Source organism: Stereum hirsutum (assembly GCF_000264905.1).
Source record: "Stereum hirsutum FP-91666 SS1 unplaced genomic scaffold STEHIscaffold_2, whole genome shotgun sequence".
Taxonomy (NCBI): Eukaryota; Fungi; Basidiomycota; class Agaricomycetes; order Russulales; family Stereaceae; genus Stereum; species Stereum hirsutum.
Window position 1 is genome coordinate 3,234,416 of NW_006763132.1, and position 27,438 is coordinate 3,261,853.

General features: G+C 50.0%; 9 protein-coding genes across 9 annotated transcripts; 6 read left to right on the forward strand and 3 right to left on the reverse strand.

Annotated features, from left to right (window-relative positions):
- Positions 1–652: 652 nt before the first annotated feature.
- On the forward strand, positions 653–1,138 carry STEHIDRAFT_144780 (uncharacterized protein; the record flags this gene model as incomplete). The annotated part of the gene is made up of 2 exons (XM_007300172.1): positions 653–1,007; positions 1,075–1,138. The coding sequence occupies one exon, from the start codon at positions 656–658 to the stop codon at positions 845–847; it is 192 nt and encodes a 63-aa protein (XP_007300234.1). The 3' UTR covers positions 848–1,007; positions 1,075–1,138.
- A 168-nt stretch (positions 1,139–1,306) lies between these two features.
- On the forward strand, positions 1,307–3,546 carry STEHIDRAFT_153173 (PIN domain-like protein; the record flags this gene model as incomplete). Its single annotated transcript, XM_007300173.1, has 9 exons — positions 1,307–1,330; positions 1,395–1,501; positions 1,561–1,807; positions 1,867–1,982; positions 2,052–2,178; positions 2,234–2,686; positions 2,755–3,180; positions 3,246–3,380; positions 3,442–3,546. 9 exons carry the CDS (start codon positions 1,307–1,309, stop codon positions 3,544–3,546), a joined length of 1,740 nt encoding a protein of 579 aa, XP_007300235.1.
- Positions 3,547–8,924: 5,378 nt separating this feature from the next.
- Positions 8,925–10,085, reverse strand: STEHIDRAFT_48450 (DNA breaking-rejoining enzyme; the record flags this gene model as incomplete). The annotated part of the gene is made up of 4 exons (XM_007299196.1): positions 8,925–9,227; positions 9,286–9,455; positions 9,530–9,845; positions 9,921–10,085. Coding segments are annotated over 4 exons (954 nt in total), but the record flags the coding sequence as incomplete, so codon positions are not given.
- An 869-nt stretch (positions 10,086–10,954) lies between these two features.
- STEHIDRAFT_108073 (uncharacterized protein) lies at positions 10,955–12,941 on the forward strand (the record flags this gene model as incomplete). Its single annotated transcript, XM_007300174.1, has 6 exons — positions 10,955–11,067; positions 11,155–11,283; positions 11,341–11,545; positions 11,622–11,765; positions 11,890–12,531; positions 12,600–12,941. The coding sequence occupies 6 exons, from the start codon at positions 10,955–10,957 to the stop codon at positions 12,939–12,941; spliced, it is 1,575 nt and encodes a 524-aa protein (XP_007300236.1).
- A 185-nt stretch (positions 12,942–13,126) lies between these two features.
- On the forward strand, positions 13,127–14,865 carry STEHIDRAFT_108074 (uncharacterized protein; the record flags this gene model as incomplete). The annotated part of the gene is made up of 5 exons (XM_007300175.1): positions 13,127–13,359; positions 13,487–13,648; positions 13,731–13,871; positions 14,261–14,553; positions 14,690–14,865. The coding sequence occupies 5 exons, from the start codon at positions 13,127–13,129 to the stop codon at positions 14,863–14,865; spliced, it is 1,005 nt and encodes a 334-aa protein (XP_007300237.1).
- A 1,190-nt stretch (positions 14,866–16,055) lies between these two features.
- On the forward strand, positions 16,056–16,501 carry STEHIDRAFT_48949 (uncharacterized protein; the record flags this gene model as incomplete). Its single annotated transcript, XM_007299241.1, has 2 exons — positions 16,056–16,111; positions 16,180–16,501. Coding segments are annotated over 2 exons (378 nt in total), but the record flags the coding sequence as incomplete, so codon positions are not given.
- Positions 16,502–16,790: 289 nt separating this feature from the next.
- On the reverse strand, positions 16,791–18,250 carry STEHIDRAFT_118567 (NAD-P-binding protein; the record flags this gene model as incomplete). Its single annotated transcript, XM_007300176.1, has 9 exons — positions 16,791–17,015; positions 17,072–17,211; positions 17,274–17,391; positions 17,444–17,459; positions 17,515–17,764; positions 17,824–17,831; positions 17,889–18,060; positions 18,114–18,166; positions 18,223–18,250. Coding segments are annotated over 9 exons (860 nt in total), but the record flags the coding sequence as incomplete, so codon positions are not given.
- Positions 18,251–19,528: 1,278 nt separating this feature from the next.
- STEHIDRAFT_108076 (uncharacterized protein) lies at positions 19,529–21,608 on the forward strand (the record flags this gene model as incomplete). The annotated part of the gene is made up of 17 exons (XM_007300177.1): positions 19,529–19,599; positions 19,687–19,740; positions 19,810–19,833; positions 19,881–19,988; positions 20,042–20,051; positions 20,078–20,125; positions 20,185–20,210; positions 20,275–20,358; positions 20,545–20,556; positions 20,689–20,728; positions 20,776–20,879; positions 20,935–20,994; positions 21,058–21,085; positions 21,152–21,206; positions 21,267–21,395; positions 21,464–21,519; positions 21,585–21,608. The coding sequence occupies 17 exons, from the start codon at positions 19,529–19,531 to the stop codon at positions 21,606–21,608; spliced, it is 933 nt and encodes a 310-aa protein (XP_007300239.1).
- Positions 21,609–22,359: 751 nt separating this feature from the next.
- STEHIDRAFT_73458 (UROD/MetE-like protein) lies at positions 22,360–24,606 on the reverse strand. The gene is made up of 12 exons (XM_007299418.1): positions 24,383–24,606; positions 24,268–24,326; positions 24,186–24,205; positions 24,071–24,133; positions 23,933–24,004; positions 23,767–23,863; positions 23,630–23,698; positions 23,390–23,577; positions 23,210–23,290; positions 23,043–23,144; positions 22,854–22,951; positions 22,360–22,763 (listed from the first exon to the last, which is right to left on the reverse strand). Exons 1-12 carry the CDS (start codon positions 24,592–24,594, stop codon positions 22,637–22,639), a joined length of 1,188 nt encoding a protein of 395 aa, XP_007299480.1. The 5' UTR covers positions 24,595–24,606; the 3' UTR covers positions 22,360–22,636.
- Between the last annotated feature and the right edge of the window lie 2,832 nt (positions 24,607–27,438).

The following is a 27,438-nucleotide window of genomic DNA, read 5'->3' on the forward strand; positions in this document are numbered from 1 at the left end:
AGCAGAACTGGGACTTGACCCATCTACGGTCCAGGGTGACGTGACGGACTGTGACGGGCGTGAGCCGCGGGACGAGGCCTGGATGCGAGTCCGCAGCGGGACTCGGCGGGCGGGACCCCCTGAGACAGCGATCGAGGAGACGGGTAAGGCCGAGGACGAGGAGGGGCGAATATTATTTGGGCACGGACGGAGGTATACGACGCTGCTGGCGGAGGCAGACGATTCGTAGGTACATACCGTAGCTCGTAGCGCCTTGAATGAACGTTATACGCTTTGAAGAACGCCCAGAGCGCTCAAGAGTGATGGCGTCGGGAGGTCTCAGCAAAGCGGCGCGAGGTTGGCCGAACCGAGAGTGGTCCACGGAGTCCACAGAAAGCGCCCGAAGGGCGCGATTTTTCTCGAAACGGACTGTCTGGCGTGGCCCTCCCGTATCTGAAATGAGGACTGTAGATGTCACGTTAGGACTGTAGATCTGTCACCTCGAAGGGCTCAGCGCAAGGCGCGTTTCTGGCGGGGGCTCCAGCCAAAAAAACCGCGAAGCGCAATCCGCGGTGCAGATCTACAGTCCACATCTACAGTCCTCGGGCCACGGTGCCACAGTCGCCACAACGTCTATTTACTGTCTCTGCATCCTCTACCACTCCGAGTCCTTTGAATGTTCGCCTTCATTCGTCTCCCCACCTCTCGTCTGTCACATCTTGGGCTGTCCTTGAACATCCTCGACGTGCATTCACCACCAGTGTTGACTGTGGGTGATCGTGATCAACATGGAAACCGTGAGCGTGGGCGCCCCGCCATGATCTTCCCACTGGGTTATACACTTTCGTCAGAACTACCATCCTCTTAGTGCGACGCTCTTCTAGTCATTCGGCATTGCTTGTTTGTATCAACTCTGTCAAGCTACCGTTTATGCTTGGACTCGGACCCTTTGCTAGCGATGTGAAGGGAAGGGGGATGTCATAGACTGACGCGTCAACGATGTATGCTTTGCTGGGCGGTTGCACTTGGTAAGTATCTATTTCGACACCTATGTTCCTTTCCTATGATGAAAATTGCTTATTTTCCTTCCCTTAGAACCCCGCGGGTGTTGCGCCGTCATCGGCAGTCCCTCCACATAGCCATCTAAGCCATAATACACCCACCCCTCCTAAAATCTGAGTCTTCCGCAACCCCTAAGGCCTTCAGAGATTCTATAAAACTACTGCCACATCCTCTATGTCCCGTGTATTCCCTTTCTTGCTCCGTGCCTTCCCGCTCAAGTACACTACATCGCCAAGCGGCAAATTGTTACAAGCAGACAGCGAAGATGGGGATCCCGGGTTTATGGAAGGTATGTAACTTACCATTTCGCTGAGATTATCTTCATCGTTACGGGCACTGATGGAATCATACAGGAGCTGGAGCCTGTCGCTCGCAATCTAAGTCTCGTCGAGTTCGGGATCGTACACGGATTAGCGGCCGAGGGTGGCCCCAAGCAAGCCAGGATTGGTATCGATGCGGCGTACGTCATGGTTTCCTCACGCCATCTTTCATGCTCATTTTGTTTACTCGCTTCCACAGTGTTTTTGTGTATAAGGCCTTAGGAAAGTTTAAGAGGAGGTACTCCGGATCACCTCCGATGCCCGAACTTCAAGACATCGTATCCAAACTCCTTCGCCTCGCTCAGACGCCCCTCACTCCCATTTTTGTCTTCGACGGACCCAAACGCCCTAAAGTCAAGCGTGAACGACAGACTGTTTTCCGCGTGCACTGGCTCGCTCAAGTCTTCAGGAAGTTCATAGAGGTTATGGGTTTTTTATGCCTTGATGTGCGTATTTTGCTGTCTTTGATTGCTTTCCGAATAATCTAACCTCCCTGAAACTCTAGGCTCCTGGAGAGGCAGAAGCAGAGCTCGCAAGACTTAGTGAGGAGGGCTTCATTGACGCCGTAATGTCCGAAGATATCGACGCGCTTGCCTTTGGCGCCAGGGCCGTGATTCGCATGTGAGTAACGGCTCTATATATACTCCCTTCTTGTAGTCGTCTACGTTGTTTTGCTGACAGTTCTAACAGTGTCAATTTCAGCGAAGATGTTTTCAAGATCTACCACGCCGCAGATTGTGAGAACAATCCTGACCTTCGTTTAACGAGAGCGGGCATAGTTCTTGTCGCCCTTCTCAGTGGTGGTGATTATGATAAGGTAAAGTATTGATCGTTTAGGCCATATTTGCCGCTTTTTGACATCCTTCTCGTAGGGGCTTACAGGGTTCGGTGCAACCACCGCCATTCGCGTCGCTCGTTACGGTCTTGGAGATGTTCTCCTCCAGATCGCGGACATGCCACCGGCGATGCAGGCACTAGAGCTTCCCCTGTGGCGTGCGCGTTTGGTCGACATCCTCGCCAACGACCCTCAAGGCTTTCTCAGGCAACGTGAGGTCCAGCTCTCGACATCGATACCGTCGACATTTCCGAACATGGACACCGCCAAATTGTACTACCACCCCGTCATTCGCCCCTCACCCCGCTCCAGTCCATTCCCCTCTGATTCAAACATCATTCCGCGCCCCATCAATCTCTGCCGTTTCTTAGAGCTCGCTTCCGGACATCTTTGGTGGAATACATACGAACTCCTCGCTAGGAGAGGATTCAACACAATATTCCCCTCCCTCCTGACACGCGAAACGCTGGCCATCATCGACAACCCAAAAGTCAGTTACTTTTATTCATTACTCACCTTCGCTGCCGATTCTTGTACTGACAGATACAATTCGAACAGCTCAAGATCACCTCTCCCATCAAGAAGATTTGTCAGCTCCGCAAGAGGTCGCCCACAACGACAGGTGTCGCATCGTTTCGTATTGAGTACGATGCAGCCGCTTATCTCGCCACCATTCGACAGAGCCTCGACGACTCCTCCGCTCCCGTTCCGTCCCATGAGCCCTCCCTCCAACGCATGTGGATCCCCACTGTGGTTCTCGAACGCACGCTCCCGGAGCTCGTCGCCGAATATCGTCAGCGCCATTCCATCAAGACATCGGCACAAGATAAACACACCATACCTCAAGTGAGCAGTGGGTATGGTGGCAGGGTTGCTCAGCCACCGCTCCTCCTCGGCGCCCCTGTGGCTGGTCCATCCTCGGACGCCATGCCCATAATCGGCCGGGGCCTTGCATCTTCCCAACTCTCGTTAGACCCTTTTGAGGTTCGTTTTTGCTTTCTACTTGTCTTTCAATGTTACAAGCATCCACTCATTAAACCTTGCAATAGTCCTCGGATGAGGAGGAGCACCTTTCGGACCAGAGGCTCTCAGAGAACTACTGGAGACTACTTAGGTCTTCGACCACTGGTATTGCGACTAGACTAAACGGGGACTGTGATGATGGCGCTGATGACGCTCTCGAGGTCCGTCGATTTTCCATTGGTTGTTGATGTCTTCGCCATCGCTGACATTGTGATTCCTTAGCTTTCGAGCAAAGGATCGCAAGCCGGGCGAAAGGGATCCCGTTGTTGCCAATATCAGCGGGGGCGTGCGTCGGAAGGGACTCTCCAGGCTGTGAATGAAGATTAATCAGCTGGCGCGCATTGGAAGTACTGTACTTTTCAACGCAGATGTTCATGTCCCCTGTCCCAGGGGGGTCATGAACGAACCTCCTTCATGGGACAGTCCCACCCTCCGGACCACCTGTGAACCTGAAAATGGGACATGTGGTAAAACAATCGAAAATATAATATTTTCGTGCATTCTCTTCTCACTTGTTTTAAATGCTCTTTTTCACCCAGAATATATATATGTTATCACTTCAGAGCAATAGGAGGTAAAAAGTGACACTCCTACTGTTAAACTACCTTTTTGAGACCCGGAAGGAGAGCCAAAGCAATTGAAAACCCAAGAGAGTCGCGACGGGAAAGGAACATGGTCCCATGTCCCAAGCCGGTCGTGAACCGGGACACGAACGAATTATGTCATCACGGCAAACTCCGAGGGGCGGTGGCGTGAACATCTGTGTTGAAAAGTACAGTACTCGAGGAAGACGGTTACCTGGCTAAAGACTTTGCAACGGCGCCGTTCATTGAGAACACGTGCCCTCATGAGCGGTGGTAAACTCAAATTGGATGGTTGTCAGTACGTCGGAGGTCATTGAGGTACGTTATGAACCAATTACAATCGAGACCGTAACTAATATTTTCCTAGCTCTTTTCGTCTTCGGACGATGAATGTGTCGACAATCGAGCAGTGAAGCGTGCTCGGATTGAACACTCCCGTGTGGCACTTGCCCTCCCCGGTGGTATTCAGAGGTAAGGTATTCGCTCTTGGCCCTTCCTTTTACATTTCATGGTCCATATCTACTGACAAAGATAGGATGGAATACGATTGCATGGAATCAGACACTCATAGCATGCAGCAGAAGGCATGTGCAGCCACGGAATATTACTACTACCTGCCACTGCTTTCAGATCAATCGGAGTCCAACTCAATCACCTCACATTCCTTCGGTGCTGTAACCCGAGAGCTCGAAGACCTGATTAATGAGAATGTAAATAAATCAGAGTTGAGTGTACCCGTGTGTGTGATGCATTAGTGTACCGCTTCTGGACAGGCAGAGAATGCGCAAAGTGTCAGCCTACACTTGGGCCACACTGTGGCGATCAGCTCACGCGTGAGCTGACGCACTAGAGGTTTTATGATACGGGCGCTTCGACGACCTGGGGACAGAGTTTTATGAGCCCAGAGATCGAGGTGGCTCCCGGTTCCATTCTCCCACGAGAGATTTCGCGCCGCCTCTGCGTCTTGTCCGCTCTTGATTTATTGTCATTTTTTCTCGTACAACCTTCGGGATGCTACCTAATCGCGCTTCCAAAGCCCGACATAAAGTTATTTGAAACGAAGATGTGCTGTAGCACCTTCAGCAGCATCCGAGAGCTCGAGGCGGAATACGCCGGCTGCTGCTGCCTTCGTCATATGCGGGGCCGGCGCTCGAGGTGGAGCATTCTCTGGCCAGACAGAAATGAGCTCTGGGGCCGTATCATAAAACCCCTACTGTGGCCCACGCCGGTGCCATGGAATCCCGAAAAGGCAATCAACAAAGAAGACCACGTGCTGATGCTGAGTTGTGTATGGGAGAGCGCTCCCATGCAAGATTCTGCACCATGTCCTCACGCATGCTCCTGCTAGACATCACCTCCAAATAGCTAGCCAATACCTTTGTTACGCGTCAATGCCAACCGATCACATGTCTCTCCAGTTTTTGATCTTTGTAAGCTCATTTATTTCCCGGTTCAACCAAGTCAAACGGTCTACTTGATCGCGGCTGGCACGCGTCTCAACGCAGTCGTCGCTATTCAGAAGGTCTCATTTGGCATGACGATGTTCTCTCACTGACCGAACCTTCTTGGTTGAGAACATCAACTCTTTTTTAGCCCAGAAGCAACACACACTTCAGACGACGTCGAAATCACCGCCACACCCTCGCTCAAACGAGTGCACACTGGGACCACCCCAATCCCTTGTACCACACCTGCCAAGACAACCCACGTTGATCAAGATGGATAGCATATATTATGCAATGAAGTTACTGGGTGATTGATGGTTTAGAGGATGTGACGAGCAGTCAGACAATACAACTGCATTCTATATATTGCAGGTAGGCCTTCTCTGTGCATTTTCTTGAATCTTCGTATCATAGTTCTTTTGTTCTCCTCATTATTTGCATATATCTTGTGCATTACTTTGAACTGCACAGCTCACGGCGTCGGGCGATGGGGCCTTCGTCTGAGGAAACGACGGAAAGGCGTCTCGCTCTGTGCATGCACGACGACTTCGCCGTCCCGAGTTTCCTCGATGTGATTTCTTATCGTGTGGTGTACTGATAGTCTAGTTTTCTACTGTGCTTGTACGTTGCCCTGTCCTGATAATTCTGACGCATCGTTTCAGGTTCCGAGGCTTCCGACAGTATGAAATCTGCCGGCCTGTACAGTCTGGTCAGAGATACTTGAACTTCTTCGCTCATTCTCAGACTTTGCAAAACGTCAAAGCACAGTACGTTCACTCATATATGTTATTGATTTCTCGAGGTTTTCTTCTGTCGTTCATCATTCGGTTATCGAGTTTGTTAAACGGTTTTCGTCCTGGCTGGCACGCGTCTCAACGCAGTCGCCACAACACCTTTGACCTCAAAAGTTTCTATGTATGCTGATTGAACACATTGACAGTGTCATGTTTGATCGCCTCCGGGATGCCACACCATTCTTTGCTAGAGATATCTCGCGCCAAACTCCGATAAACTCGTTGAACCACCACTTGCGGACATAGACATTGACACGTCCCAGCTGGAAAGGCTCATCGCTTACCTCTCAACCCCGTTCTGGTTCGAATACACGGCACCTTTCACCTAGTCTCAGGTATTTACGGGTTTTTGAGGCTTGCGAACATGCTCGCAGTCTCCGCTTGGCTATAGGTGACTTTGTTCGACCGGTACGCACACACCTCTTCGCCACCCCCTCCCAAACATTGCTTTAATTGCCAACCTTTCTCCCACCACATAGTATCATATCTTAAATGCTCTTTGGGGGTTTTTGGTGGGCTTCTATACCTATCAATTTGCCCGTTAAGCTCGCTTGGCCTGATGCTCTGTGCTCTGCCATGCCAGATCAAGGTTTCTCACGGCCCTCCCAAGCCCATATCTCATCGCAGAGGTTCGTCAAGTCCCCCTATCGCTTTCATTGTATCACTCACCCCTGTTTCTTGGCCCTCCGAAGTGGCCTCGGTCATCAGATTGACACACGAAAGCCTCGTCGTTTCCGTACGGCGTCCCTCACCCTCACGTGCACCCCCTCCCAGGCCCATATTTCTCCGCAGAGGTTCGCCAAAACCCTCTATCACTTTCGTCGTCTCACTGACCACCATTTTTTTGTCTTCGGAATCGTCCTAGGTAGTCAGATCGCCCAGTGAAAGTCTCCTCATTTGCGTACGGCCAAACCCTCCCCCTCAGCCCCTCCCAAATTCATACATTATCCCAGAGGTTCGTCAAATGTGCTTAATGCTTTCGTCATGTCACTTACCCCTGTTTTCAGGCCCTCCGAGCGATCTTGGTCGTCAGATTGTCCGGCGAATGTCTCCTCGTTTCCGTACGGCCCACCCTCTCCCTCGCCACTCACAAATCCATATTCCACCACAGAGGTTCGTCATATTCCCTTATCTCATTCGTTGTATTACTCACCCCTGCTTTTAGGCCCTCCAAATCGACCTGGGTTGTTGGGTTGACGGGCGAAAGCCTCGTTGTTTCCGTACGGGCCTCCCTCACCCTCACCCCCTCCCTAACCTATCCATTTTCGCAGAGGTTCGTAAACAACTCCTATCGCTTTTGTCGTGTCACTCACCCTCGTTTTTAGGCTCTCGGAATTGACCTGGGTCGTCGGATTGACGGTTGAAGGCCTCGTCGTTTCTGTCCGGGCCTCCCTCACCCTCACTCCCTGTCAAACCCACATATTATCCCAGAGGTTTGTCAAATCCGCCTATCGCTGTCGTCTTGTTGCTTAACCTTGTTTTTAGGTCCTCCGAGTCGATCTGGGTTGTCAGATCGACGCGCGAAAGCTTCCTCGTTTCCGTACAGGCCTCCCTCCCCATCACCCCCTTCCAAATGCATCCCTCATCACAGAGGTTCGTTTAATTTCCCTATCTCTTTCCTTTCATTACTTACCCTCGTTTTCAGGTCCTCCGAACCAACCAACCTGGGTCGTCGGATCAACGGGCGAAAGCCTCGTCGTTCGCGTGCGGGCCTCCTTACCCCTCACCCCTCCCGAACCCATAAACCCTCACAAAGGTCTGTAAAATCTCTCAATCCCTTTCACCTTATCGCTCACCCCATTTTTAGGTCCTCCGAAGCGATTTGGGTCGTCGGATTGTCCGTCGAAAGCATCCTCGTTTGCGTGCATCCCTCTCTCCCCATCACCCTCCCACCTTAAATTTTGCCAGCACAGATCACCCCGCAACCCTATTCCTCTTGTATTATTATTTAGCCTTGTGCTCCGGCCTTCTGCATCGGCCTTATGTGTTGCCTTGGCCAATGCTTTCCTCGTTCAGCCGGTAAGCCCACCCTCCCCACTTTACCCCTCCCCACCTCACATTTCGTCGCCATAAATCTCCACTCCACTCCATCTCTATCGTCTCCTTACTGAACCCTGTTTTTAGATCTCCTGAATCTTCCTGAGCCGTCGGTTTGACCGGCAAAGCGATTGCTCGACTGGTAAGCCCTCCCTCCCCACTTCACCCCTCCCCACCGCAAATTTCACCGCCATAAATCATCAAATCACTCTGTCCCTGTCGTCTCCTTACTAAACCCCGTTTTCAGACACCCCTGATACGCCTGAGGCATCGGATTGGCCACTGGAGCTCTTGGTCAAACTGTACGCCCCTCCCTCTCGCTCACCTCCTCCCAATGTACATTTTTTGTCACTCTTCGCTCTACTACCCTATTCCTCTCGTCTCACCGCTTACTCTCATTTTCAGACCTTCTGAATATGCATGAAGTGTTCGATTGAGCGGCGTTTACTCTGTTCTAGTCGTAAGCCCTTCTCTCTCCCTCACCCCCTTCCCAGCATGCATTTCGGCGCCACCCTCCGCCCCATTAAAGATTGTTTTAATTTTATCACTCACTACTGTTTCCAGGGTCCAAAAACTCGCCTGAGATGTCATATTGACAGCTGGGGTCTTTACTCCGAACATATGCCCCTCCCTAATCCAAAATATTTTCGCCATACTTCGCTACACCACTTGATCCCTTTTGGGACAGTGAATGTGGAGGCATTGGTACTTTATTTAGAGTTATGGCCTTTATGAAAATGCAATGGGATTAACTCCGGCCTGAGCCTGAAATATTGAAGTAAGAGGTGCAAAGAAGTAGATTAAGGACTCGAGGGCAAAAAAAAAAGAAGGCAAGTACAAGCACATCAGAAACACAAACAAGTACGACCACACTCGCGGCAGGCCTCGGTTCGCTGTTTCTCTGGATTAAAGTAGTCCTCCCGCTCCATTAAGTCATCATTCCACGAAAGCAGATACTTGAATAATGTTGCCATGTCTCCATTATCGGACCATCCGCCCCATGAACAGACCTGTGGAATCGGCCAACGGCGAACTTTCACAAGGTGCTGAGCGCCACCGCGTCGAAACGAATGTGTTCCATAGGGGCGTGGGTCAACTCCGATATCGACAAGGTTATTGCGGAAGCATTCCATGAACGACCCGGGCGACTGATGTATTAACGACATAAGTGTTTGCTAGGTATAAATTGAGTAACATCCTACTTACCATCTGATGCTCGATGTTCTCACTAAACTTATTCCCGACCTTTCGCTTGAAGACGAACCCTTTGAGACTCGGATTATAGCGATGAGTGACCAGCAGCCACTCTGCCACGGCCTTTACCGGACAAAGGTGGGGTTTTGCCTGGTTTGTATAGAGATAGAATGGGGCTATTCCTGTAAATGCGCGATAGGAGTAAATCAGCTGTAGATCAAAGTGACACGACAAGAATGACCAAAGCAGAACGCACCACCAGTTTGATGAGTCTTACGGAACGGCAGCTTTACTTTCAGGCGCACCTTACCTGGACTGTACTCTTGCCACTCAATCCAGTGCCACTCAATTCGCAGAGCCTCATCAAATCGGAGGAGGCAGTGGAATGCAATCACGTAGAGGGCATGAAGCATGATGCGTAAATCTTTACCCGCCCATTGATCTGATGACGCCTGCTTTCGTTTCTTGGGCCCGTATTCAGCCTCGGTGAATGACTGATTGAAGGCGTACATCTGGCGAATTGTTTCCTCATCAATCGCTCGCGCACTGGTTACAACTTCGCCCTCCCGAACCTATGGTAACATCGGAGGCTCAGCGACCATAGATAATCCGAGAGACCTCGAGAATTCTACAGTGTTGGGACATACCTTCCGACGACGAAGACTGATCATATATTGCGAAACGACAAGAGAAAGTGAGGGGTTTCCTGAACACTGACCATCACGCTCCTCCCATGTCTGGCATCCCAGCTTGCACTCCCTCCCAAACTTGTGGCTCATCGCCGCACGAATCTTCTGAGCGTGACCATATGTTGCGATAGGTGTAGTGAGAGGCTTCGGAGAGTTTGTGTATATGTCACGGTTGTCGCACCTGATAAAGTCCGAAAAAACAAATTATGGGTAAGAGATCAAACATAAAGTCAAAGCCTAAGATTTGCTTACTTGTGCATGATGAAGAGTGCAATATAGGTGGGTAGGTTTGGATTGAGCTCTCCACAGTCGAGCTCTGATTGAAGTTTCTCAGCGGATGGAAAGAAGTCGTTTTTTGCACAGAAGGCCGCAAATGTTTTCCAGATGCTGAATAGTTATAGGTGTCAGTATCAGCTATTTCGGTAAACCTGTGGTGAATATGTTCATACGTTCGATACTCCTGAGCAGTCTTGCCAACAATAACATCCTCGGATGCTTGCTTCAACGATTCAGCAAGGTCGGTGAGGTCGATAGCGTTGGAATCATCTGAGAGCCTGCGAAAGGCCTTCTTGGCGGCAATTTCGTCAACCTCCAGCTCGTCAGCTAGTCCGGAAACCTCTTCGTCCCGATCCATCTGGACAGTTTCTAAGTCGATGTCTTCACCGTCGAGGCAGTCCGTCAGAGTGCTCTGTAGCTCAGCGTGAGAAGTGCCGATGTGGTTCATCAAAGACGAAAGTATTGCAGGCATGTTGAATAGGTCAAGTTACCAAGTATCAACGGAGCTGGACCGAGATGGAGTTGGAGATGAGCAGAGCGAAAAACAGGACCTGGGATGGCCATGAAAATGTCAGATCGAGTTCGGGCAGATCGGGGGCGGGTGCGCTCCCCGATCTCACATTTGCCTCCGTCAATTTTAGGGACATCAGGAGAAATTGACGGTCCTTCACCTCTTTCGCCCCATTCCATTATCCTACCCTCGATTGATACTGGTAATGGTGTCCACTACGCTGGATATGGCAGACATCGAGCCAGAGATAATACATCTTCCCGAGCTTGGACAGACATATGTGGAAGGCACCACACTGAAGATGGTTGAACTCACCGTGTAAGTCCATACTACCAGAGCGTGTAGCTGCTTGCCATTTTCGTAGTCATCTGTCACTTTTTGCTGACAACATGTGGACTGATGTAGTACCAAGAAGCTTACCGTCGATAAGATGAAACCCTACCTGGACGCATATGGATTGGGACACTCGGCCAAGCGAGACGTACTCATTGACCGGCTTCGTAACTTGGCCAAAAATCCTGCACTCTGGAATAGGTAACTGTCTTTCCGATATATCACCTTCCTCTAGATTCTGACTAGGAGATTATGAAGCCAATTTCAGTCTACTCCGACCAAGGTCAGGGGTGGTAATGCTAGCAGTAAACGGTCCCAAAACAGAAGCTCTGCAAAGAGATTTCGAGCGATGTTCGAAGACGAAAACAAGGCAGATACTCCTGAAGAACATCCAAGCAAGCGTGTCGCCATAAGCTTCCCAGATCAACGCACAGCAGTAGACATAACCAAGGCTATCGAGTTAGTAAGTGTAGATTTCTTTTAAGTCAATTGGGCAGGAATCAGTCGCCTCATTCCAAGTTCCTTGTGAGCGTTCTTAGGCCCAGCAAGTTGTGGCGCTCGCACAAGCCCACGTCACTTCCGGCACCACACCGTTGGACTCGGAGCCTGGTCAAAATGCAAACGAAGCGTCGCTATTAGGTCGGCCTGTCATGGAGGTAGACGCAGATGTTTCTTCTACAACGGTATGTTCATCCTAACTTACCCTTCTTAGCCATCTCTCGGTCGACTCCGAGGACTCGCTCCGAAGCGCAAGTCCCTGTACTCAAATCTGTACTTGCAAGCTTACAAGTATACTATTCTTTTTAGCCCGCAGCTGTGCAGCGTCAGCTCATTACGCTCACAAATGCGATCTCGCACGGATTTGGGTTTGTTGGAAACCTGATCGCTCAGCACGGTCTGCCAGCGGTCCATGCACCGACTCAGGCCTCGATGTCAGCGACCACACACTCGCCGACCGTCACTCATCAGACAGCCCTTCAGTCCGCCAATACCTCTAACAGTATACATCCACCTATAATAGCATCCACCCATCTCTCACCTTCTTCCAAGCAAGCCATTCCTCCAACTCGAAGCGCTCATGAACAACCTCAAAGTCCTCTGAGTGGCACAAGTGTGCCACACTCTGCTCCACTTGATTCAGCGCCTCCACGTTATATTGCTATGCATAGTACTGCCGACAACAACTGCACGGAAGACTGCCGTACAGCAACACTTACCGATGGTGTCTTAGTCCATTTCCGTTCATCAGATCTACGTCCTCCGCCGACCATCTCATTCGCCGATGATGTCTCCAAGCTTTTCCGGGAGTGGTACCGCTCTGATTACATTGTGCTCGGTGGGCGCGGTATTCCTATAAGTGAATGGGACAAGCTCTACAAGAAAAAGATCGCAATACAGGCGCTTGTGAATGCCTGGGATACATTTCGCTCAACTTGGGGTAATTGGAAGGTGCGTCATTCTTTCGGTATTCGCACTCATCTTCTTCTGGGCTTACCACAAACTTCATTATCTATTAGTTCATCATTACCGAGTTTGAACGCCTGGGCTGTAATGAAGTTCAGTTCTTCGCCAAGTTCCGAACAGATGAAGGCGCACGGATGAGATATCAGGAAATCCTCGACCATCTACAACTGGAGCGTAAGAAACGGGATGCTGATCTGGGTGTTAAAGCAGCGAGGGTAAAGGATTTCTTCGGTGGTAATCTGGAGTGCCCAGATGCGGGCAACACTTTCACATACAAGAAGAGTGGGCGGGTCATGACGGTGTCCAAGAACACAGAGATAGTGTCACGATTTGAAGGACTTTGTTCAATGGATCTAGGAGTACAGAGTCGGTGGAATGAGTTCGAGAGCTCATAGTCTTAATTTTGTCCTCATTTATCGTTATATCTAACTTATCTCATCTCTCTGCTTCAATTTAAGTCTGCTGTGTTGTTTTGATTGTAATTAATGATGGAGATACATAAAAACATGCTCTACCATAGAAGTTGACAATGTGCTGAGGCCAGAACAGCCAAAAGAAATATAACACGTAAGGCGTAGGGATGGCTAGAGAAAAGAACCCGGAAAAAAAGAGCAAACATAGACAGTTATCACAATTTAATGTGAAGCGAGAACAAAGCCCCAATCACAGAAGGGTGCACGAGAGGAAGGCCGTTATGGACAGAAACAACATAGGTGGGGGAGGTGAGATCACACGCCAGCGAGACAAGAAACACAAAATGTCAGAAAGAGGGGTGTACGAAAACCAAAAGAAAGTGACACAGAGGAGCGAACGGTGTGGTCACAGATATGTCGCGAGCAAGTCACACGGGCCACAGCAGCACAGGAGAGGCCAGAACTAGAGAGGGTACATACAATTAATACATACCCGGGGGTCACCATCCTCTTTGACTAATCCTCAGTTCATCTCCAGATGGAAATCATGAATCCGAGGCCAATGAAGCCGACGCGAGAGAGCAGAAAGAAAGTGATGTAGTCGCTTCACGCGCAAGTCAAGTACATGAGAGCGGGAAGCACCAAAATGTGCAAGGCCTCGTGAACCAAGATGTCGAAGAGGGGCAGAAGTATATCTCAAAGAGGTCGAGAGCTCCGTCAACAACGATGACGAGGGAGGATAAGAAACGAGGCGAGATGAGACAACACCAGACACTGGAAGTCGAAGCCCGTGCTGGACAAAAACAGCGTCACCGAGAACGGAGGCAAACCCAGCCCAGCCGGCAGCGTTGACGATGACAACGAGAGAGGCTGGAGTCCTCAAGATGGATGCAAAGAGACATACACCGCAGGGTGGGGCCACGAGGACGACGCGCACACCACACACAGATGGAGGCGCTGAAAGAGGTAGTCATGGACCATGTTCCTTTTGACTACAAGCGTACAGAGGCGAGCTTGGCCCTTTACACGTGTAGGTCATTCGTTTTCGCTGAAAAACAAATCACCTCGAGCAACGCAAAGGCGTGCTCGTTGATCCGTCGAATGCAGATCGTGCGGTGTGGCGTGGCGTAGCGTAGTCCGTACGACAAGTCGTACGTTCTCTCACGTCACACGATCAAACGAAACAAAAGATATGGAAATAATAATGAAATTGAGGATGTACAAGGAGGCGTTGTGATAAAAAAAAACCCGCACAAACAAGAACGTACCGAGGATTAACATGAACCGTTTTGCCACAACAGACCCCTCACCGCACCCGCCCGCACATCCACCCGCACACCCACCCACCTCACACTACAGACATCCACCAAAAAGCCCGGACACGCGAAAATGATGCCGATGGGAGGCGATATCCTGCAACGGGCACGAGAGCGAGGCCGGAAAGCACGACGCGAACGCCACGAACGGAGGCGCCGAAAGAGGAATGTTGTCGCGGACCAAAACGGCAGGGGAGAGCGGGAGTCACGGAGGAGGCGGAGGCAAATGCGCAGAGGCGGGGTCGACGAGGGCGACGACGACGACGAGAGAGGCAGGGGTCCTTGAGGCGGATGCAGAGAGAGAGGAGGAGGCGCGTCATCGAGGGGGAGCGTGCCGAGACGCGCCGCGGAGGGACTGTAGCGTGGGAACGGGGGACTGCAGACGCGGCGTGACTATTTGCAATTGGACCGTAGACGGGGCGGGAGAAGCGAAAGGAGGCGAGAGGCGAGAGGACGACGGACGGCTCGCTGTTGTCCGTGGCACTGACGCGGCCGAGGCTTGGGATGGAGATGACGTCGATCAAAGACATCTTGTTCAAGCTCTCCCGAAAAGCCTCGAAGACTTTCAGGCTCAAGATATGGCTAGCTAATATCATTGACTAGTGCCCTGTGAAGCGTGAACGAACCATAAACTTCGGAGGCGTTGAAGCGGAATTCCTTCTCCTGCCTAATTGGGACAAGCAGTGGCTGCGAACTTGAAGCGCGGGTCGCGACTTCGTCGTTTCAGGGTCTGCCTTGTTTCTGTGTCTACTCTCATCTCTCTTCGTGGGCCTTGACCTCTCGCCCGCTGCCACAAAACACCCACTGGAGGTTCTCACAGCTCTCTTTTTGTGCTCTTTTTATAGGCTACATGGCCACCTTGAACAGCTGCTGTGCGGTGCTTTGGCCAGCGTGGAATTATTCCTCGTCGCCGCCTTCAGCATGCAACTCCCATCTGTGCATACACTAGAATCGGCCAAGCTCGCGTCTCGATGGAATCTGATCAAGTGATGGCCTATTCAGTCGATGTACGCATGCCACAGAGGTCGACAGGAAAGGATCAGGTGGCGGAGGAGTTGGAAGATGGTGCAGATCCCAGTTCACTCCCGTGCGTTCGCTTTTCCTTTTCGTCTCATTTTAAGCTTGTTGCTTCCGGTCCTACAATCTCCCCCTTCAAGAGGGGTTGAGCCATTCCCACTTACCAATAACCGTATTCTCCCGTTCTGACGCGTCTGTGGAATCCAATGCAACGTGTCAGCTCCGGATATGATCTATCAATTTCTGTAAGTTATTCTCTCGTTACTTGTTTCCTCTCAAGCACATACGACCATTCAAGGCCATCTGAGGGTCTCCTCCATCGCGACTGGCAAGCGTCTCAACGCAGTCGTCGCGATGTGCTGGCCGTCCTCCCGTGGCCTGCACTATATTGTACTGCAAATACTGACCAACAACCCTTTTTTTGTGTTTACATGGACAACCGATCTACATATATACGCCTACTCCTCATTGTCCTCCTCGCTCCCATACTCGTCCCCCTCGTACTCATACTTGTCCTCCTCAGCAATATAGTGGAGCATCGTGAATTCCGGGTGCGAACATTCCCTGGAGACGAGGCTATACTCAAACAGAGCAAATTCGCCATTCGAGTCCCAATCATGCGCCAATGCCACGATTCCCTTCTCTCCTTTCCCCTCCTTCTTCGGCTCCTTCGGCAACGACGACTTCTGCTCGTACTCACCCTCCTCGCCCATGAAGCTGTTCTTGTGCTTGCCATCAACGTTGTCCTCGTGCTCCTCGCGCTCCGGAAGATTCGACGGCGTATTTCGTGGCGGATCTGACGAGTGCTTATTTCAATGTGTGACTGAATATCTCTCCCTTTATCGTCTGCGTTTAGCGCGCAATTGCTGATACTTCCGGTCATACAGCACCTCCGTCGAGCGCGGCAACCGCACCATCAACGCCCGCAAACAAGTCCTCCTCCAAGACGAAATCACCTCCTCCGCGTCCGTCATGTGGCGGATGCACACGAACGCGACGGTCTCGGTCGACAGCTCCGGGACGTCGGCGACGCTGACGATAGGTGACGAGACGCTCATCATGCAGATCTTGAACGCGCCGAGCGGGGCGAAGTTCACGACGGGGGAGGCGACGAGGCTTGAGAGCGATCCGGCGTTGCTGAGTGGACAGGTGGATCAGCCGAATCCGGGGGTGACGGTTTTGATGATTAGTTTGGAGGCGGGGGCTTAGTGAGTTTTCTCTCCTTTTCGATACTCTCCTATCTTTTCCTTCGATTTCCAATTCGGTTCGTTGTTGGTGGAGAGGTGAGCTGACGAAAGAATTTGGGATGTTCGTAGTCTGCAGGTGTTGTTTAGCCCGCAGTGGTCTGGATTGTCGTCGAGCGATTTCGTCACGCCGGCACGACTGCAGTTGCCATTAGCTATACTCGTAGGGAGTACACCCCAAAATCGAGACTGACAACAACGGCAGTTGACACGTCGCATTGACAAAGTTATACGTGCAAAGTAATAAATATGACAATCCGGCTTCTTTTCAGCATATAGAGCACGGGAGCGTAGGGGAGCACATCCAACACAAGGTAAGAGATACGCGAACAGCTATCCACAGCAAAAAGGCGATAGAAACAACTCTGACACACACAAGCTGTGTTAAGGTACGAAACACATGGTCATACAAGTTTCTTATCGTTACGACGCAGGTCGGCGAGCTTCGACAAGCCGAAGCGCCGAGAAAACATGGCATCCTTCGCAATGTTGAGCGAAAAGAAAAGCCGCCAATAATGAAGGTGAATAAACTTACGAACGTAGTGCGTTTGAGGAATGTATTGACAATCCACACCATCCAGGCGTTGGCTCCGTCCCATAGCCAGGCGCGAGGGTGCGCTTTCAGCACTTCGGCGACGATGTTACGTGCTACAGGATCTCTTGGTACAGCAGCGTCTGCGAATCTCAGCCATGAGTAGCCGTTCATGTCAGTAAGATGGAAGTTGGACGAGGCGCACTTTGATAATTGTCGATGCGATTCCTCTGATACTCTTCCTTGATCGGCTGATACAGTGAGTTGTCGGGCATCACAATCCATGGCTTGGTTATATTGCTTTGTACGTTTCCAAGCACGACCTTGAGAAAAGATATCAGGAATACAGCTTTTAGTAGTTGATAAATGACTGACATGGAGCACCCGTATGCTAAAACACCATTCGGTCAATTTCAGTATCGCATACGGGCTGTGGTCAAACTCACTTGAATGGTGCTAATTCAATGCGGAGCGTGTCACTCATTGCATTCAAGGCCGCCTTGCTCGCGTTGTAAGCAAAGCCAAACGGGACAGGGGCAATGCTGGCCAAGCTTCCGATCTGCACGATGCGCGCATCATCTGAAGCGAGAAGGAGCGGGACGAATTCCTGTACCATGGCCACTTGACCAAACACATTAACATCGAATACTTCCTTCACTTTATCGAGCGAAGCGTCCATGAGCGCAAATGGATATGCTGTTGATCTAGTAAGCCTCTGCGATCGAGCAAAGGCATAAGCTATACTGGCAACTGACCTACGCCACTAGAGACGAAGATTATGGTGAGATATTAATGTCCAGGCAAGACGAGGAGAACGTACGCGTTGTTGACCAAGACATCCAACTTGTTTCCGTTCAGCTCGATGATCTGTTGCTTGGCAGCCCTGATGCTGTTCAAATCCGTGACGTCTAAGACCAACAGCTTGATACTGGGCAGGGATGTCAAGCCCTCCATAGATGTAAGTGTACGGGCGGAAGCAAAGACTTGAAAACCTGAGTCGAGACTATGAGTTGCAGCTCGTAGATAACAACACAGACAAACGCGCCCTTTGAGTGGAATTCTTTAGCGAGGGATTCCCCAATTCCACCTGCGCTACACCTGCATTGTTGTGAGATACATGACTCTGTACAGGTACACGGTGAGTCTGAGCATACCCAGTGATAAGAACAGATTGCGACATGTCTAATAGTGCCTCTCCCTTTGTCGAGAGTGATAGAGATGGTGTACGTAGCGGACAAGCGTTGACTTGTCGTCGTCTGGGAGAAAGGGAGGAAAGGCGTGGTTCTACGGTTATGCTTCCTCATGGGACTTGCCCCACGAGGTTGATGAGTTTATCTCACTCCCTGTAAGCGTCTGGACCGTGGGTATAATTAGCCCGCAAGAATGGAAGTTCTACTACGATGGTGATTGAGGTCCATGGCGACTTACCGCCACAGTAATTCACTGTCTCACAGTCTTCTCGGTGTATGTATGGACTGGACAACGCCGAAGCCGAGAACGGAAAAGATCGTTACCAATCGACAGATCCGTGCACACATCGCCCGGAAGCTGCCTTTCTACACGAATCTGGCGAATCTGGGAGCGTGACCGGTTGACCGCGGATGTTTATCTATTCTACTGCTCCCAAGGATGACAAGAACTAGTAGGAACTAGTGATATTCTTCAAGTCTCTTCTGATGCGTATGAAACACGCAGCGCCTCTATCCCATCGAACAAGAAGCTTCCAGTTCCCCTAGTGGCTCCCGAGGAAGGACGAAGAAGGTCCCGGAGCAACCACAGCGGCCTGCGAGGTAGGGGTTTCTCTTTCTATTACATCAGAAGCAACACAGTGTCGGTTCTCATTTCATCGATCGTGTCCTGACTCGGATCGAGTCTCAGTGCCCTCTGCGAACGAAATCATGATCATCAAGCTCCACAAACAGTGTGCGAACAGATTCTATGTGGGCGCATCTCAAGCGCATCTTCATTTATGGTAAAGAGATGATTGATTTACTGTTTTTGCTTCTTGCTGGGTTCATCCGTGAGCATCTGTGGTGGCAATTGTAGGTCATTTATCATGCATGGCAGATTGATACGTCGTCGGCTCACTTACGAGCGTTAGCCCAGTGGCTTGACCTGAGGTCACGAGCCAACGATGAACATGTAGGTTTCCGCTGGTTTTTCGCCGTTCAGGAGACTTCATCATGATCGCGATCGCAGTACTCGAGGCGTACAACATTTGATACTGATGCTGAGAATCTGAGGGACCGACATGCCCGAGCTCAAGGTATGTGAAAGCGTTAGAAAGTGGACTTCGAAGATGTGGCGCTACTTACTCTTCTGTGCAATACACCATCACCTTTGATGTATCATGGATGTCCCGATGCCCTGAAGCACACTATAAAGCGTCACTCAATGTACGCCTCATCTGAAGGAACCTCCTCTTCTCACAGCATTCAGACTATTCCCAAGCTCGAAGCAATGTCCGAGTCATCTGCGCAACTGCAATATGGTCTCAATGCTGTCTATTGTGGAAATTGGTTCACAGCACTGTGAGTGTAAACTCTCGATGATATTTGACGGACAAGAAGAGTCTCATTTCCGCTCCCACTAGTTTGTGTGGAGTGACAATATTGCAGACATTCTGGTACTACAAGAACTATCCGCACGATCCCAGGCGAATCAAAATCTTGGTACGCCTGAAGTGCACCTGTCGAAGTCTCCCCTCACATGATTGGGCACCTATTTATTTATTGATATAGGTTGCGACCTTATGGCAAGTCCCTGTCAGTTTTCAATAAACTTTACTGCACAACTCTAACATTTCGTATAGCATTCTTGACTTGTTTCATGCTGCATGTGTGGCCCATATGGTATACGAAATAATATTTGCAGCCGCTCTCAGTGGCAGCACCACAATCTTCACTGCGCAACTACCTTGGTATGATTTCTCTGTCCGTGACTGAAATAAATTACTGATTGTTTTCTCTTTAGGTCTGTCATGGTCAGCTTTGTCTCATAATTTTAAAGATGATGCATGGACTGACTAGCGGTCCTCAGGGAATGACACTAGTAACGGTATGAATTTATCACTGTTCAGCTTGTTGTGTATTTTTTTGTTAAACACGTATCTGTAGGCGCTCGCGGATATCCTCATTCGATTGTAAGTGTTCCATGTCACATGAATACAGCGGACTGGTCACTGAAACACTTACTTGCTACCGCAGTTTCTACTGTTACAGAATTTGGACCAGTATGCATCTATTACATGACTCTGCATCTCCAATTCTGATGTCTGTTCGTAATGAGCAGTGAGTGAACATAACTGGTTCCTGACAATACCCGCAGTATGTCTGCAAATTATTATTCTGATGTGTCCAAGATATGTCAGCTTAGATGGCAATTTTAGGCCTTCTTCAATATTGTCCTTTTCGGTAAGATCTTGTCAGTCTTGTTGCAAATCGTACCTGCAGTCTTATACATCATCTTATTGGCAGGATGGTCAATTTGTGAGTGACGCATCACCCTCAAATACTCGGAGCAAGAATGATAGAATATATTATCTGCAGACTTCAACACCAGGCTGTGTGTACCCAAGCAAATAGTGGTATCTGCGGCATGATACTCATATCTGATTACAGGGCTAGGGTTCATGACCTTGCACAAGTAGCGTTGCTCTCAGTAAGTTCAGTGTGATTTCCTTGGTACATCCAGCTTATGCGTTCAAGACGGACTTCTATGTAGACATGGCCTTGATCGTGTTCAATGACACCGCTCTGTCAGTTGTTCTCATTGTCCTATTGTGGCGAAAGCGGCGCTTCACTGTTAAAAGGTATGGTGGAAAGTATGATAGTTATCCGGTTCTCATATTTTTCTGTATCATGCAGGACTGCTTCGCTTCTGAACACACTGATAGTGTATACTGTCACAACTGGGTTTCTCACCAGGTCCGTACTTTCCCTGTCCGTCTTTATGTAATTGAATTGATTATTGAAGGCTTCTCCGAATAGCCTGCTTGCATTGGCAATGCTAATTACAGTGAGTTAAAACCATTAAAATTCTCATTGTCAACAAATCAATTAGTACTGAAATGGATGTCATAAGTTTGCTACTGATCAAGGGCTGGCTTACCTTGGGATGTTCATTGTCTTAAGCAAACGTAAGTTTATCTTTTTTCATGCGGGAGCTGGCATATGACATACAATTCTGCTCCGTTAAGTCTTCCTCAACTCTTGCCTGGCCACTCTTAATCAGAGGCGAACCAATAAAAGAGATGAAGACGATACAATTTCCATTTCAATGAAGCACATGGACTTTGCACCCGGAGTCACGCCGACAATGGCTACAGGTCCGCCCGTGGATGTATGTTTTTCATGTAACCGTATGATGTGCATTATCTCCTTCGTTTTTGACCAGGCATACAGGTTCTGGTGAAGAACTATGAGGGTGAATCCACAAACCATCCATCCACAGTGAGATATATCATCCTTCATTTGCCTGAATTCTCCTTGATAGTTCCTCTTTCATTTCTTCACAGAGCTACTCTTTCGACAGAGTTTGATGCTGACCTCGACTTCGTAGCCGGTCTCATTACTTACTTTCGTCCGACGTCCGGTTTACCAGCCCCACATATTGTCTCTTCTGCCTGCAGTGAGAAAAGGCATGTTAAATAAGAACGTACCGAAGCGTAATGCAGGATCATGTATGATGTCATTATGTTGCGCATATCATCAGGAGGGCTCGTACATCTGTGTGAGTGGGCATGTGTACTAGCCTTGAACCATGAAGAAATGGGACATCTATGGGTTTCAGGCAACACTTTCGGTCACTCGTTCCGAACCGGAGGTGCCTCTGCCTTTATCGGGCAAGTTATGGACCCCGATTATCCGCATCGCAGGCCGTTGGCACTCCCTAGCCTACGAAACACCTGTTCTTTTTGAACAAGAAGCTTCTCGACACATGTGGATGGCTTGTATTCGTTTCACTTTCCTCCAGTCAGCGTGCAAAGCAACTTCTGCTACACCTTCCGACCATGTCCAAAGTGAAGGCTTCATCTAACACGACAACACATTTCCCATCTTCGATCGGACAAGAATACAGATACAGGCCAGTTATGGGAGCACAGGCTGGGATATCGCCCTGTATTTGTGGCCAAATCCCTACACCTACTAAAGGATAAAACCTCGCCATGCATATGCACCCTCCGCCAATACGACACGATCACGCAGTGACATGTGAACATAAAATGGCAGCAAGGGATATGAAGATGGAAAACAAATATCGATATCATCGGCGCCGCTCCTACATAAGTTGAACATCGTGCACGGCCGGTACACAAGCTCTTCTACATCTCCTAAATTCCCTATGACTGCTTCTCGCCAGGCGCCCGCCACCACATAGGCAAATCCAAACGATACTCCTTCCAACGTCGACCTCCCAAAAACCTCACGGAGATGACAAGAAGTAAGGCGTCAGGATCGATATCTGTGGATCTCAAAGGGTAGAGATGAATCTACGTATACACTCCTCGTCTGACATACCTCAACAAAGAGCACTCAAAAAATTCGAGTTCGAATTCAAGTTCAAGCATCAAGCATCAACCCAAACTTCCTTCGCGGTCTTGACGACCAACGAAAGCTTATCCACCACATTCTGTTCGCTAACGGGGTTCCCGGCCGCAGATGATGCGAAACCGCACTGTGGGGAAATACAGATCCTGCGAGACAAGAAGGGGGTAGGCGTGTTCAGAATCGGGGTGTTGAGGAGCAGATAAAGAGGCCGGATGGGTGTGTATAGGTATACGTACTGATTGAGGGCCTCCGCCTTCGAGCGGGGTTGCACGCCGTTCGCGATCGTCTCAGCTGCACTGTCGATACGCTTCTTGAGCAGCTCCATGTCCTCGAGCTATTAGCCAAGAGTGAATCAGGGAGAGTTGGTGGTTAGCTCGCAGGGGCCTTGATGTTATGTTGCAGGTGAGGAATCGGAAAGATATTACCTCGGGTGCTTTGCTAGTGACGAGACCGAGAACAACGACTTTGTTCTTGGGAAGGTGTTTGAGAGGTTCAAACGTTCCTGCACGGTCACTGTCATACTCGAGCTGAGAATTGTCCGAAACGTCAGATACGATGCTGTTAAGTAGTGCAGGAACTACATGGGACATACGTAGTAAGTGTCGACCGGGATCTCGTTGAACAGCTTGATAGCGATGTCGTCGTAACCTCCTTGCGAAAAGTGTTGGCCGCCCTAAATAACACACGAAAGCAGCCAAGAGCATCCAAGCGTTTAGCACGTATTGACACCCAAGAGTTCGAAGGACCCAAGAGTCAATGTAGCGCGACTTACGGTATAGTTTCCACGGCAGAGGTGGAGACCGATGTTCATTCCGGCCGGCTTCTCGGACAGACAATCCTTGTATGCCTGGATGTACAGGTTGAGAAGGTAGTCTGGGTCAAGGCCTTGATCTTTCATGCCCTTGACCATGTTGACGTCGCAGAAATAGGCAAGACCAGGATCGTCGATTTGGACATTCCCTAGTAGACAGATGTCAGGGCAATGAAGGCCATATAAGATGGATGAACGCACTGCATCCTCGGCTGTACAAGTCTGCAATTTCCTCGCGATATGCCTTGGTAAGGTCGGCAAAGTACTCCTCTGAGTGCACCCCATTGTCAGTAAGATTGCTTCAAACGCACATCGAATGTAGTATTGTGAGTACGTACCGTCAGTAGAATACACATCTTTGGAGTATGCGTTCGTCCCTAGACGCAAGTGGTAATAACTAGGAGGGCCCATAGTGATCTTGATGCCTTTGTGGTCCTATGATCAGGTTGGCAGCCACGCATGAACAAATATCCTGAGAAAACAGTAAGAACGGCGTCTACATACCTTCTCGGGAACGATAGTCTTCAAGAAGTCGAAGTCGGGCCCATAGAACGGTTTCGTGCGCTTGATTTTACCCTGGTCACCCGGCCATCAGCCATCAGCTGCACATTCGCGGCTGATAGGCATATAAATTAAGCATACCACGCATATCGACGCAGCTGGAGGGCCCTTGATTTTGAAGGCAGCCTTCATAGGGATGTAATCCTGGGCAAGACGTTGGCTCGTGCGCACATACTCGAAGTACCACGAGACATACCATAAACAGGTCGAGGTGGTCTAACAGACGCAAGCTTTGACTTTAGACGCCCAGCAGCATGGCAGATAGCTGTAGAACACACCTTCCGTGACGACTTTCATGCCATCCAGGTTATCGAACACACCATCGTAGAACATGGCTCTGCGACCGCCGTTTCGTCAGCCAAGCAGACGCTATCGCCAATAGCTAAGACTCACCTCCTGATCTCTCCATCCGTGATAGCCTTGATACCTACGTCCATCTGCATCTTCACCGCGGCCTTGATGGCCTCATCCTCCGCCGCTGTGAGCTCTTGCTGCGAAAGCTTTCCTTCTTTGACCAACTGCCTCTTTTCCAACAACGGAAGCGGTCTCTTGAGCGATCCACAGTGCTCGCCACGGAAAGGAGGATTGAGGGTGACCCAAGGCATCTTAGTGTTATCGGAGTAGACTTGGGGTGTAACGGTGAAAAGGAGGGAGGAGGCGGGGATGGAGATGGAGATAGAGGCGACAGGAGAGAGTTTGTCGAGCAGGCAAGGGCACTGTTAAATACAAGAGCCCGGAGAGGCAAGCGGTCGGCCGGTGGTCGGTGCCACATCAGGTGTCATAGCTCTCGGGTGAGCATTTTTGCAGGAGAGCGAACGATTATTACTGGTGAGCGCGAGGATGCGACGACTCGGACATCGAGATCCCCTTTTCATGCGCGTAAATACCTTATCCGGAAAGATATTGTCTGTGTGCGAGCGTGCAGATTAATTCTATCATGGCTGTCCGCAGCTTGTCTCGCATTTGGATGAGGCTGGAGGACGGAAAAGGTGAGAATGGTGATGGTATGAACGAGAGGATGAGCTTGAATGGGTAGAATGGCCAACACGACACATCTTTATATAACGCATAGGCATGCGCGCCTGGGGATGTTGCCTCTCGCCGTGGCGTCTTCATTCCAAGCTGCTTACGCCACAACGGATTGCTCCCCCGACCAGTTCCAAACTCTTCTTCATCACACTCACGACAGTGACGACACAGACCATCAGCTGGCAGAAGTACGTTACACTATTCTTATAGCGCACTAACATTCATCCTATTCAGCCCGCTTCTTCGTGAGGCTGGGATTGCCTGTTCACAGCTTGCGGGGAGTGTATGGGAACATTACTGGGTGTCAAAAGGTACGCCAACAATACGCCCACAAAGCATGCTAAAATATGATTGGAGACAGGTTCGGAATGTCCGAGATCAGATGTTGTGAAGACGAGGCGTCTCGGAACGCCTCAGGCGTGCGATTATGAACGCGAAATATACCTTGCGTGGGTCATAGCAAACGAGATAAGTGGCCTGACTCTCATGCTGGTAGGATGGGTATTCTTGGTTAACCTTTCGAGTGCAGGATTCTGTGCTCCAACTACGTAGTTCTCGGAGCTTTGGTGACCAAGCAGAACGGGTTAGCCACCGTTGTCGTTCGTTCTGGTTCGACTCATACCTAGGTGCAACTTTCACGGCCCATGGATTCGAGAGACACTGTTAGACTCTAGTGCGTCTATCTCGTTATTGAGTGGGGATTCTTTATCTTCATATTAGCTTGATGAAGCACAAAATCGCCCTGTGAGAGTGTCTGCGTAGGTGCTTTTGTGTCCTTGTTGGGCATGACGCTTGTTCCGCGGATAATTCAAGCGGCCTGTTTGTACGAACCTTCGGTCGGTCTATAAGGCCTTGAACCCCTTCTGTGCTCTTGATCTCGACGATATATCCTTGACGTCCTACGTTGCATCCAGTCTATAACATGAATGCTAGTGGCGTGCACTCGAACCCACGGCACACACCAGATCACCTTCATTCAGCTTCCTATGCCCAGATTCCCAGCTCGTTGCTCAATCATTTGCGGCTTCAGGTCACTTAGACTAGCTCCTTTCTTATGATGCCTTTATTTTGGGCAGCGAAGGCTATTGCAACGCCTCCCCATGATATCAGGGATAGTCTCACATCTCATCATGATTACTATTCGCCCTGATGATCCCATTCCTGAAAATATACAGAATAGGGGTTTTATGATACGGCCCCAGAGCTCATTTCTGTCTGGCCAGAGAATGCTCCACATTGAGCGCCGGCCCCGCATATGACGAAAGCAGCAGCAGTCGGCGTATTCCGCCTCGAGCTCTCGGACGCTGCTGAAGGTGCTACAGCACATATTCTCTTCAAAAGACTTCAGGTCAGGCTTTGGAAGCATGACTAGACAGGATCCCGAGAGTTGTACAAGAAGAGACGGCAATAAATAAAGAGCGGATAACACACGCTCGATGCAGAGGCGGCGCGAAGTCTCTCGTGGGAGATTTGGAACCGGGAGCCACCTCGATCTCTGGGCTCATAAAACTCTGTAGCTCTTCGAAGCGCCCGTATCATAAAACCCCTAATCAGAACACCAGAATGCTCTTGATACGGCATAATGGACCGCCTCTTTCTATTAATCAATAACGCCGACTCCTGTGTTGGTCGATCATCTTTATCACCGATGATCCTTACTGCTGGAGCATTGCGTGCAGCGCTACATTTGGCCTGATACCACCATCATTACCAGCTTTACTACGCTCTGTGCTCGACCTGATGTTGCTCCCCATACCGACATATTGATGACAGTCACCTTCCGTTGTCGCGATGGTAGAGTAATTGTTTAGAGATAGCTGGAGTTTATACGGACCACTGTCTGGAAAGCGCGCAGTTGGGTCGGCATGTAACACCAATTTGAGGCAAGGATTTGGCCTCTTTCGTTCCAGCTTGTAAGAAACCATAGTCCACCGATGAGGGCAGAGTCGATGGGTCTGATTCGATTGGCGGTCAGTCGGCAGAAAGTTGCGCCATACGACGCTCTAATATTGCGCGTGCGGAAGAACTTGGCTCCCATGTTTTTTTGCACGGACCAGGGAATCAGTCGACTACTCGGGTTTTGCTTTGACTGTGACCCGTATACTATATTTCCGAGAATCGAGCATCAATCGACTAGAACCCATTGCATGATCTGCTCCCCGTACCGTTTCAGTGGCATGATGCATGTTTCTAATTACAACTTTGGCAGAGCCCACTGCACCCAGACGCGACAACTCTGAATGTGCGCGGAACGAGACTGGTCTATTGTTTCTTTACCAGCTGATAGCTTTCTAGAGCGCCTTTCTTCACCCGCGATGTCTTGTCTGTATGTGGAAGGACACCGTCTTATGTGAGATGCACCCATACTGACCCTGATGGAATGTGGCGCTCTGCTGCATGATGGACCTTCCAAGTCCTCG

Excerpts from the sequence above, each read along its gene's own strand:
- STEHIDRAFT_73458 (XM_007299418.1), bottom strand. The coding sequence starts at position 24,594 with ATGCCTTGGGTCACCCTCAATCCTCCTTTCCGTGGCGAGCACTGTGGA. Across the intron at positions 23,578-23,629 it reads CTTGTACAGCCGAGGATGCA|GGAATGTCCAAATCGACGAT; the intron begins GTGCGTTCATCC and ends TCTGTCTACTAG. Across the intron at positions 23,291-23,389 it reads TCTGCCGTGGAAACTATACC|GGCGGCCAACACTTTTCGCA; the intron begins GTAAGTCGCGCT and ends TGTGTTATTTAG.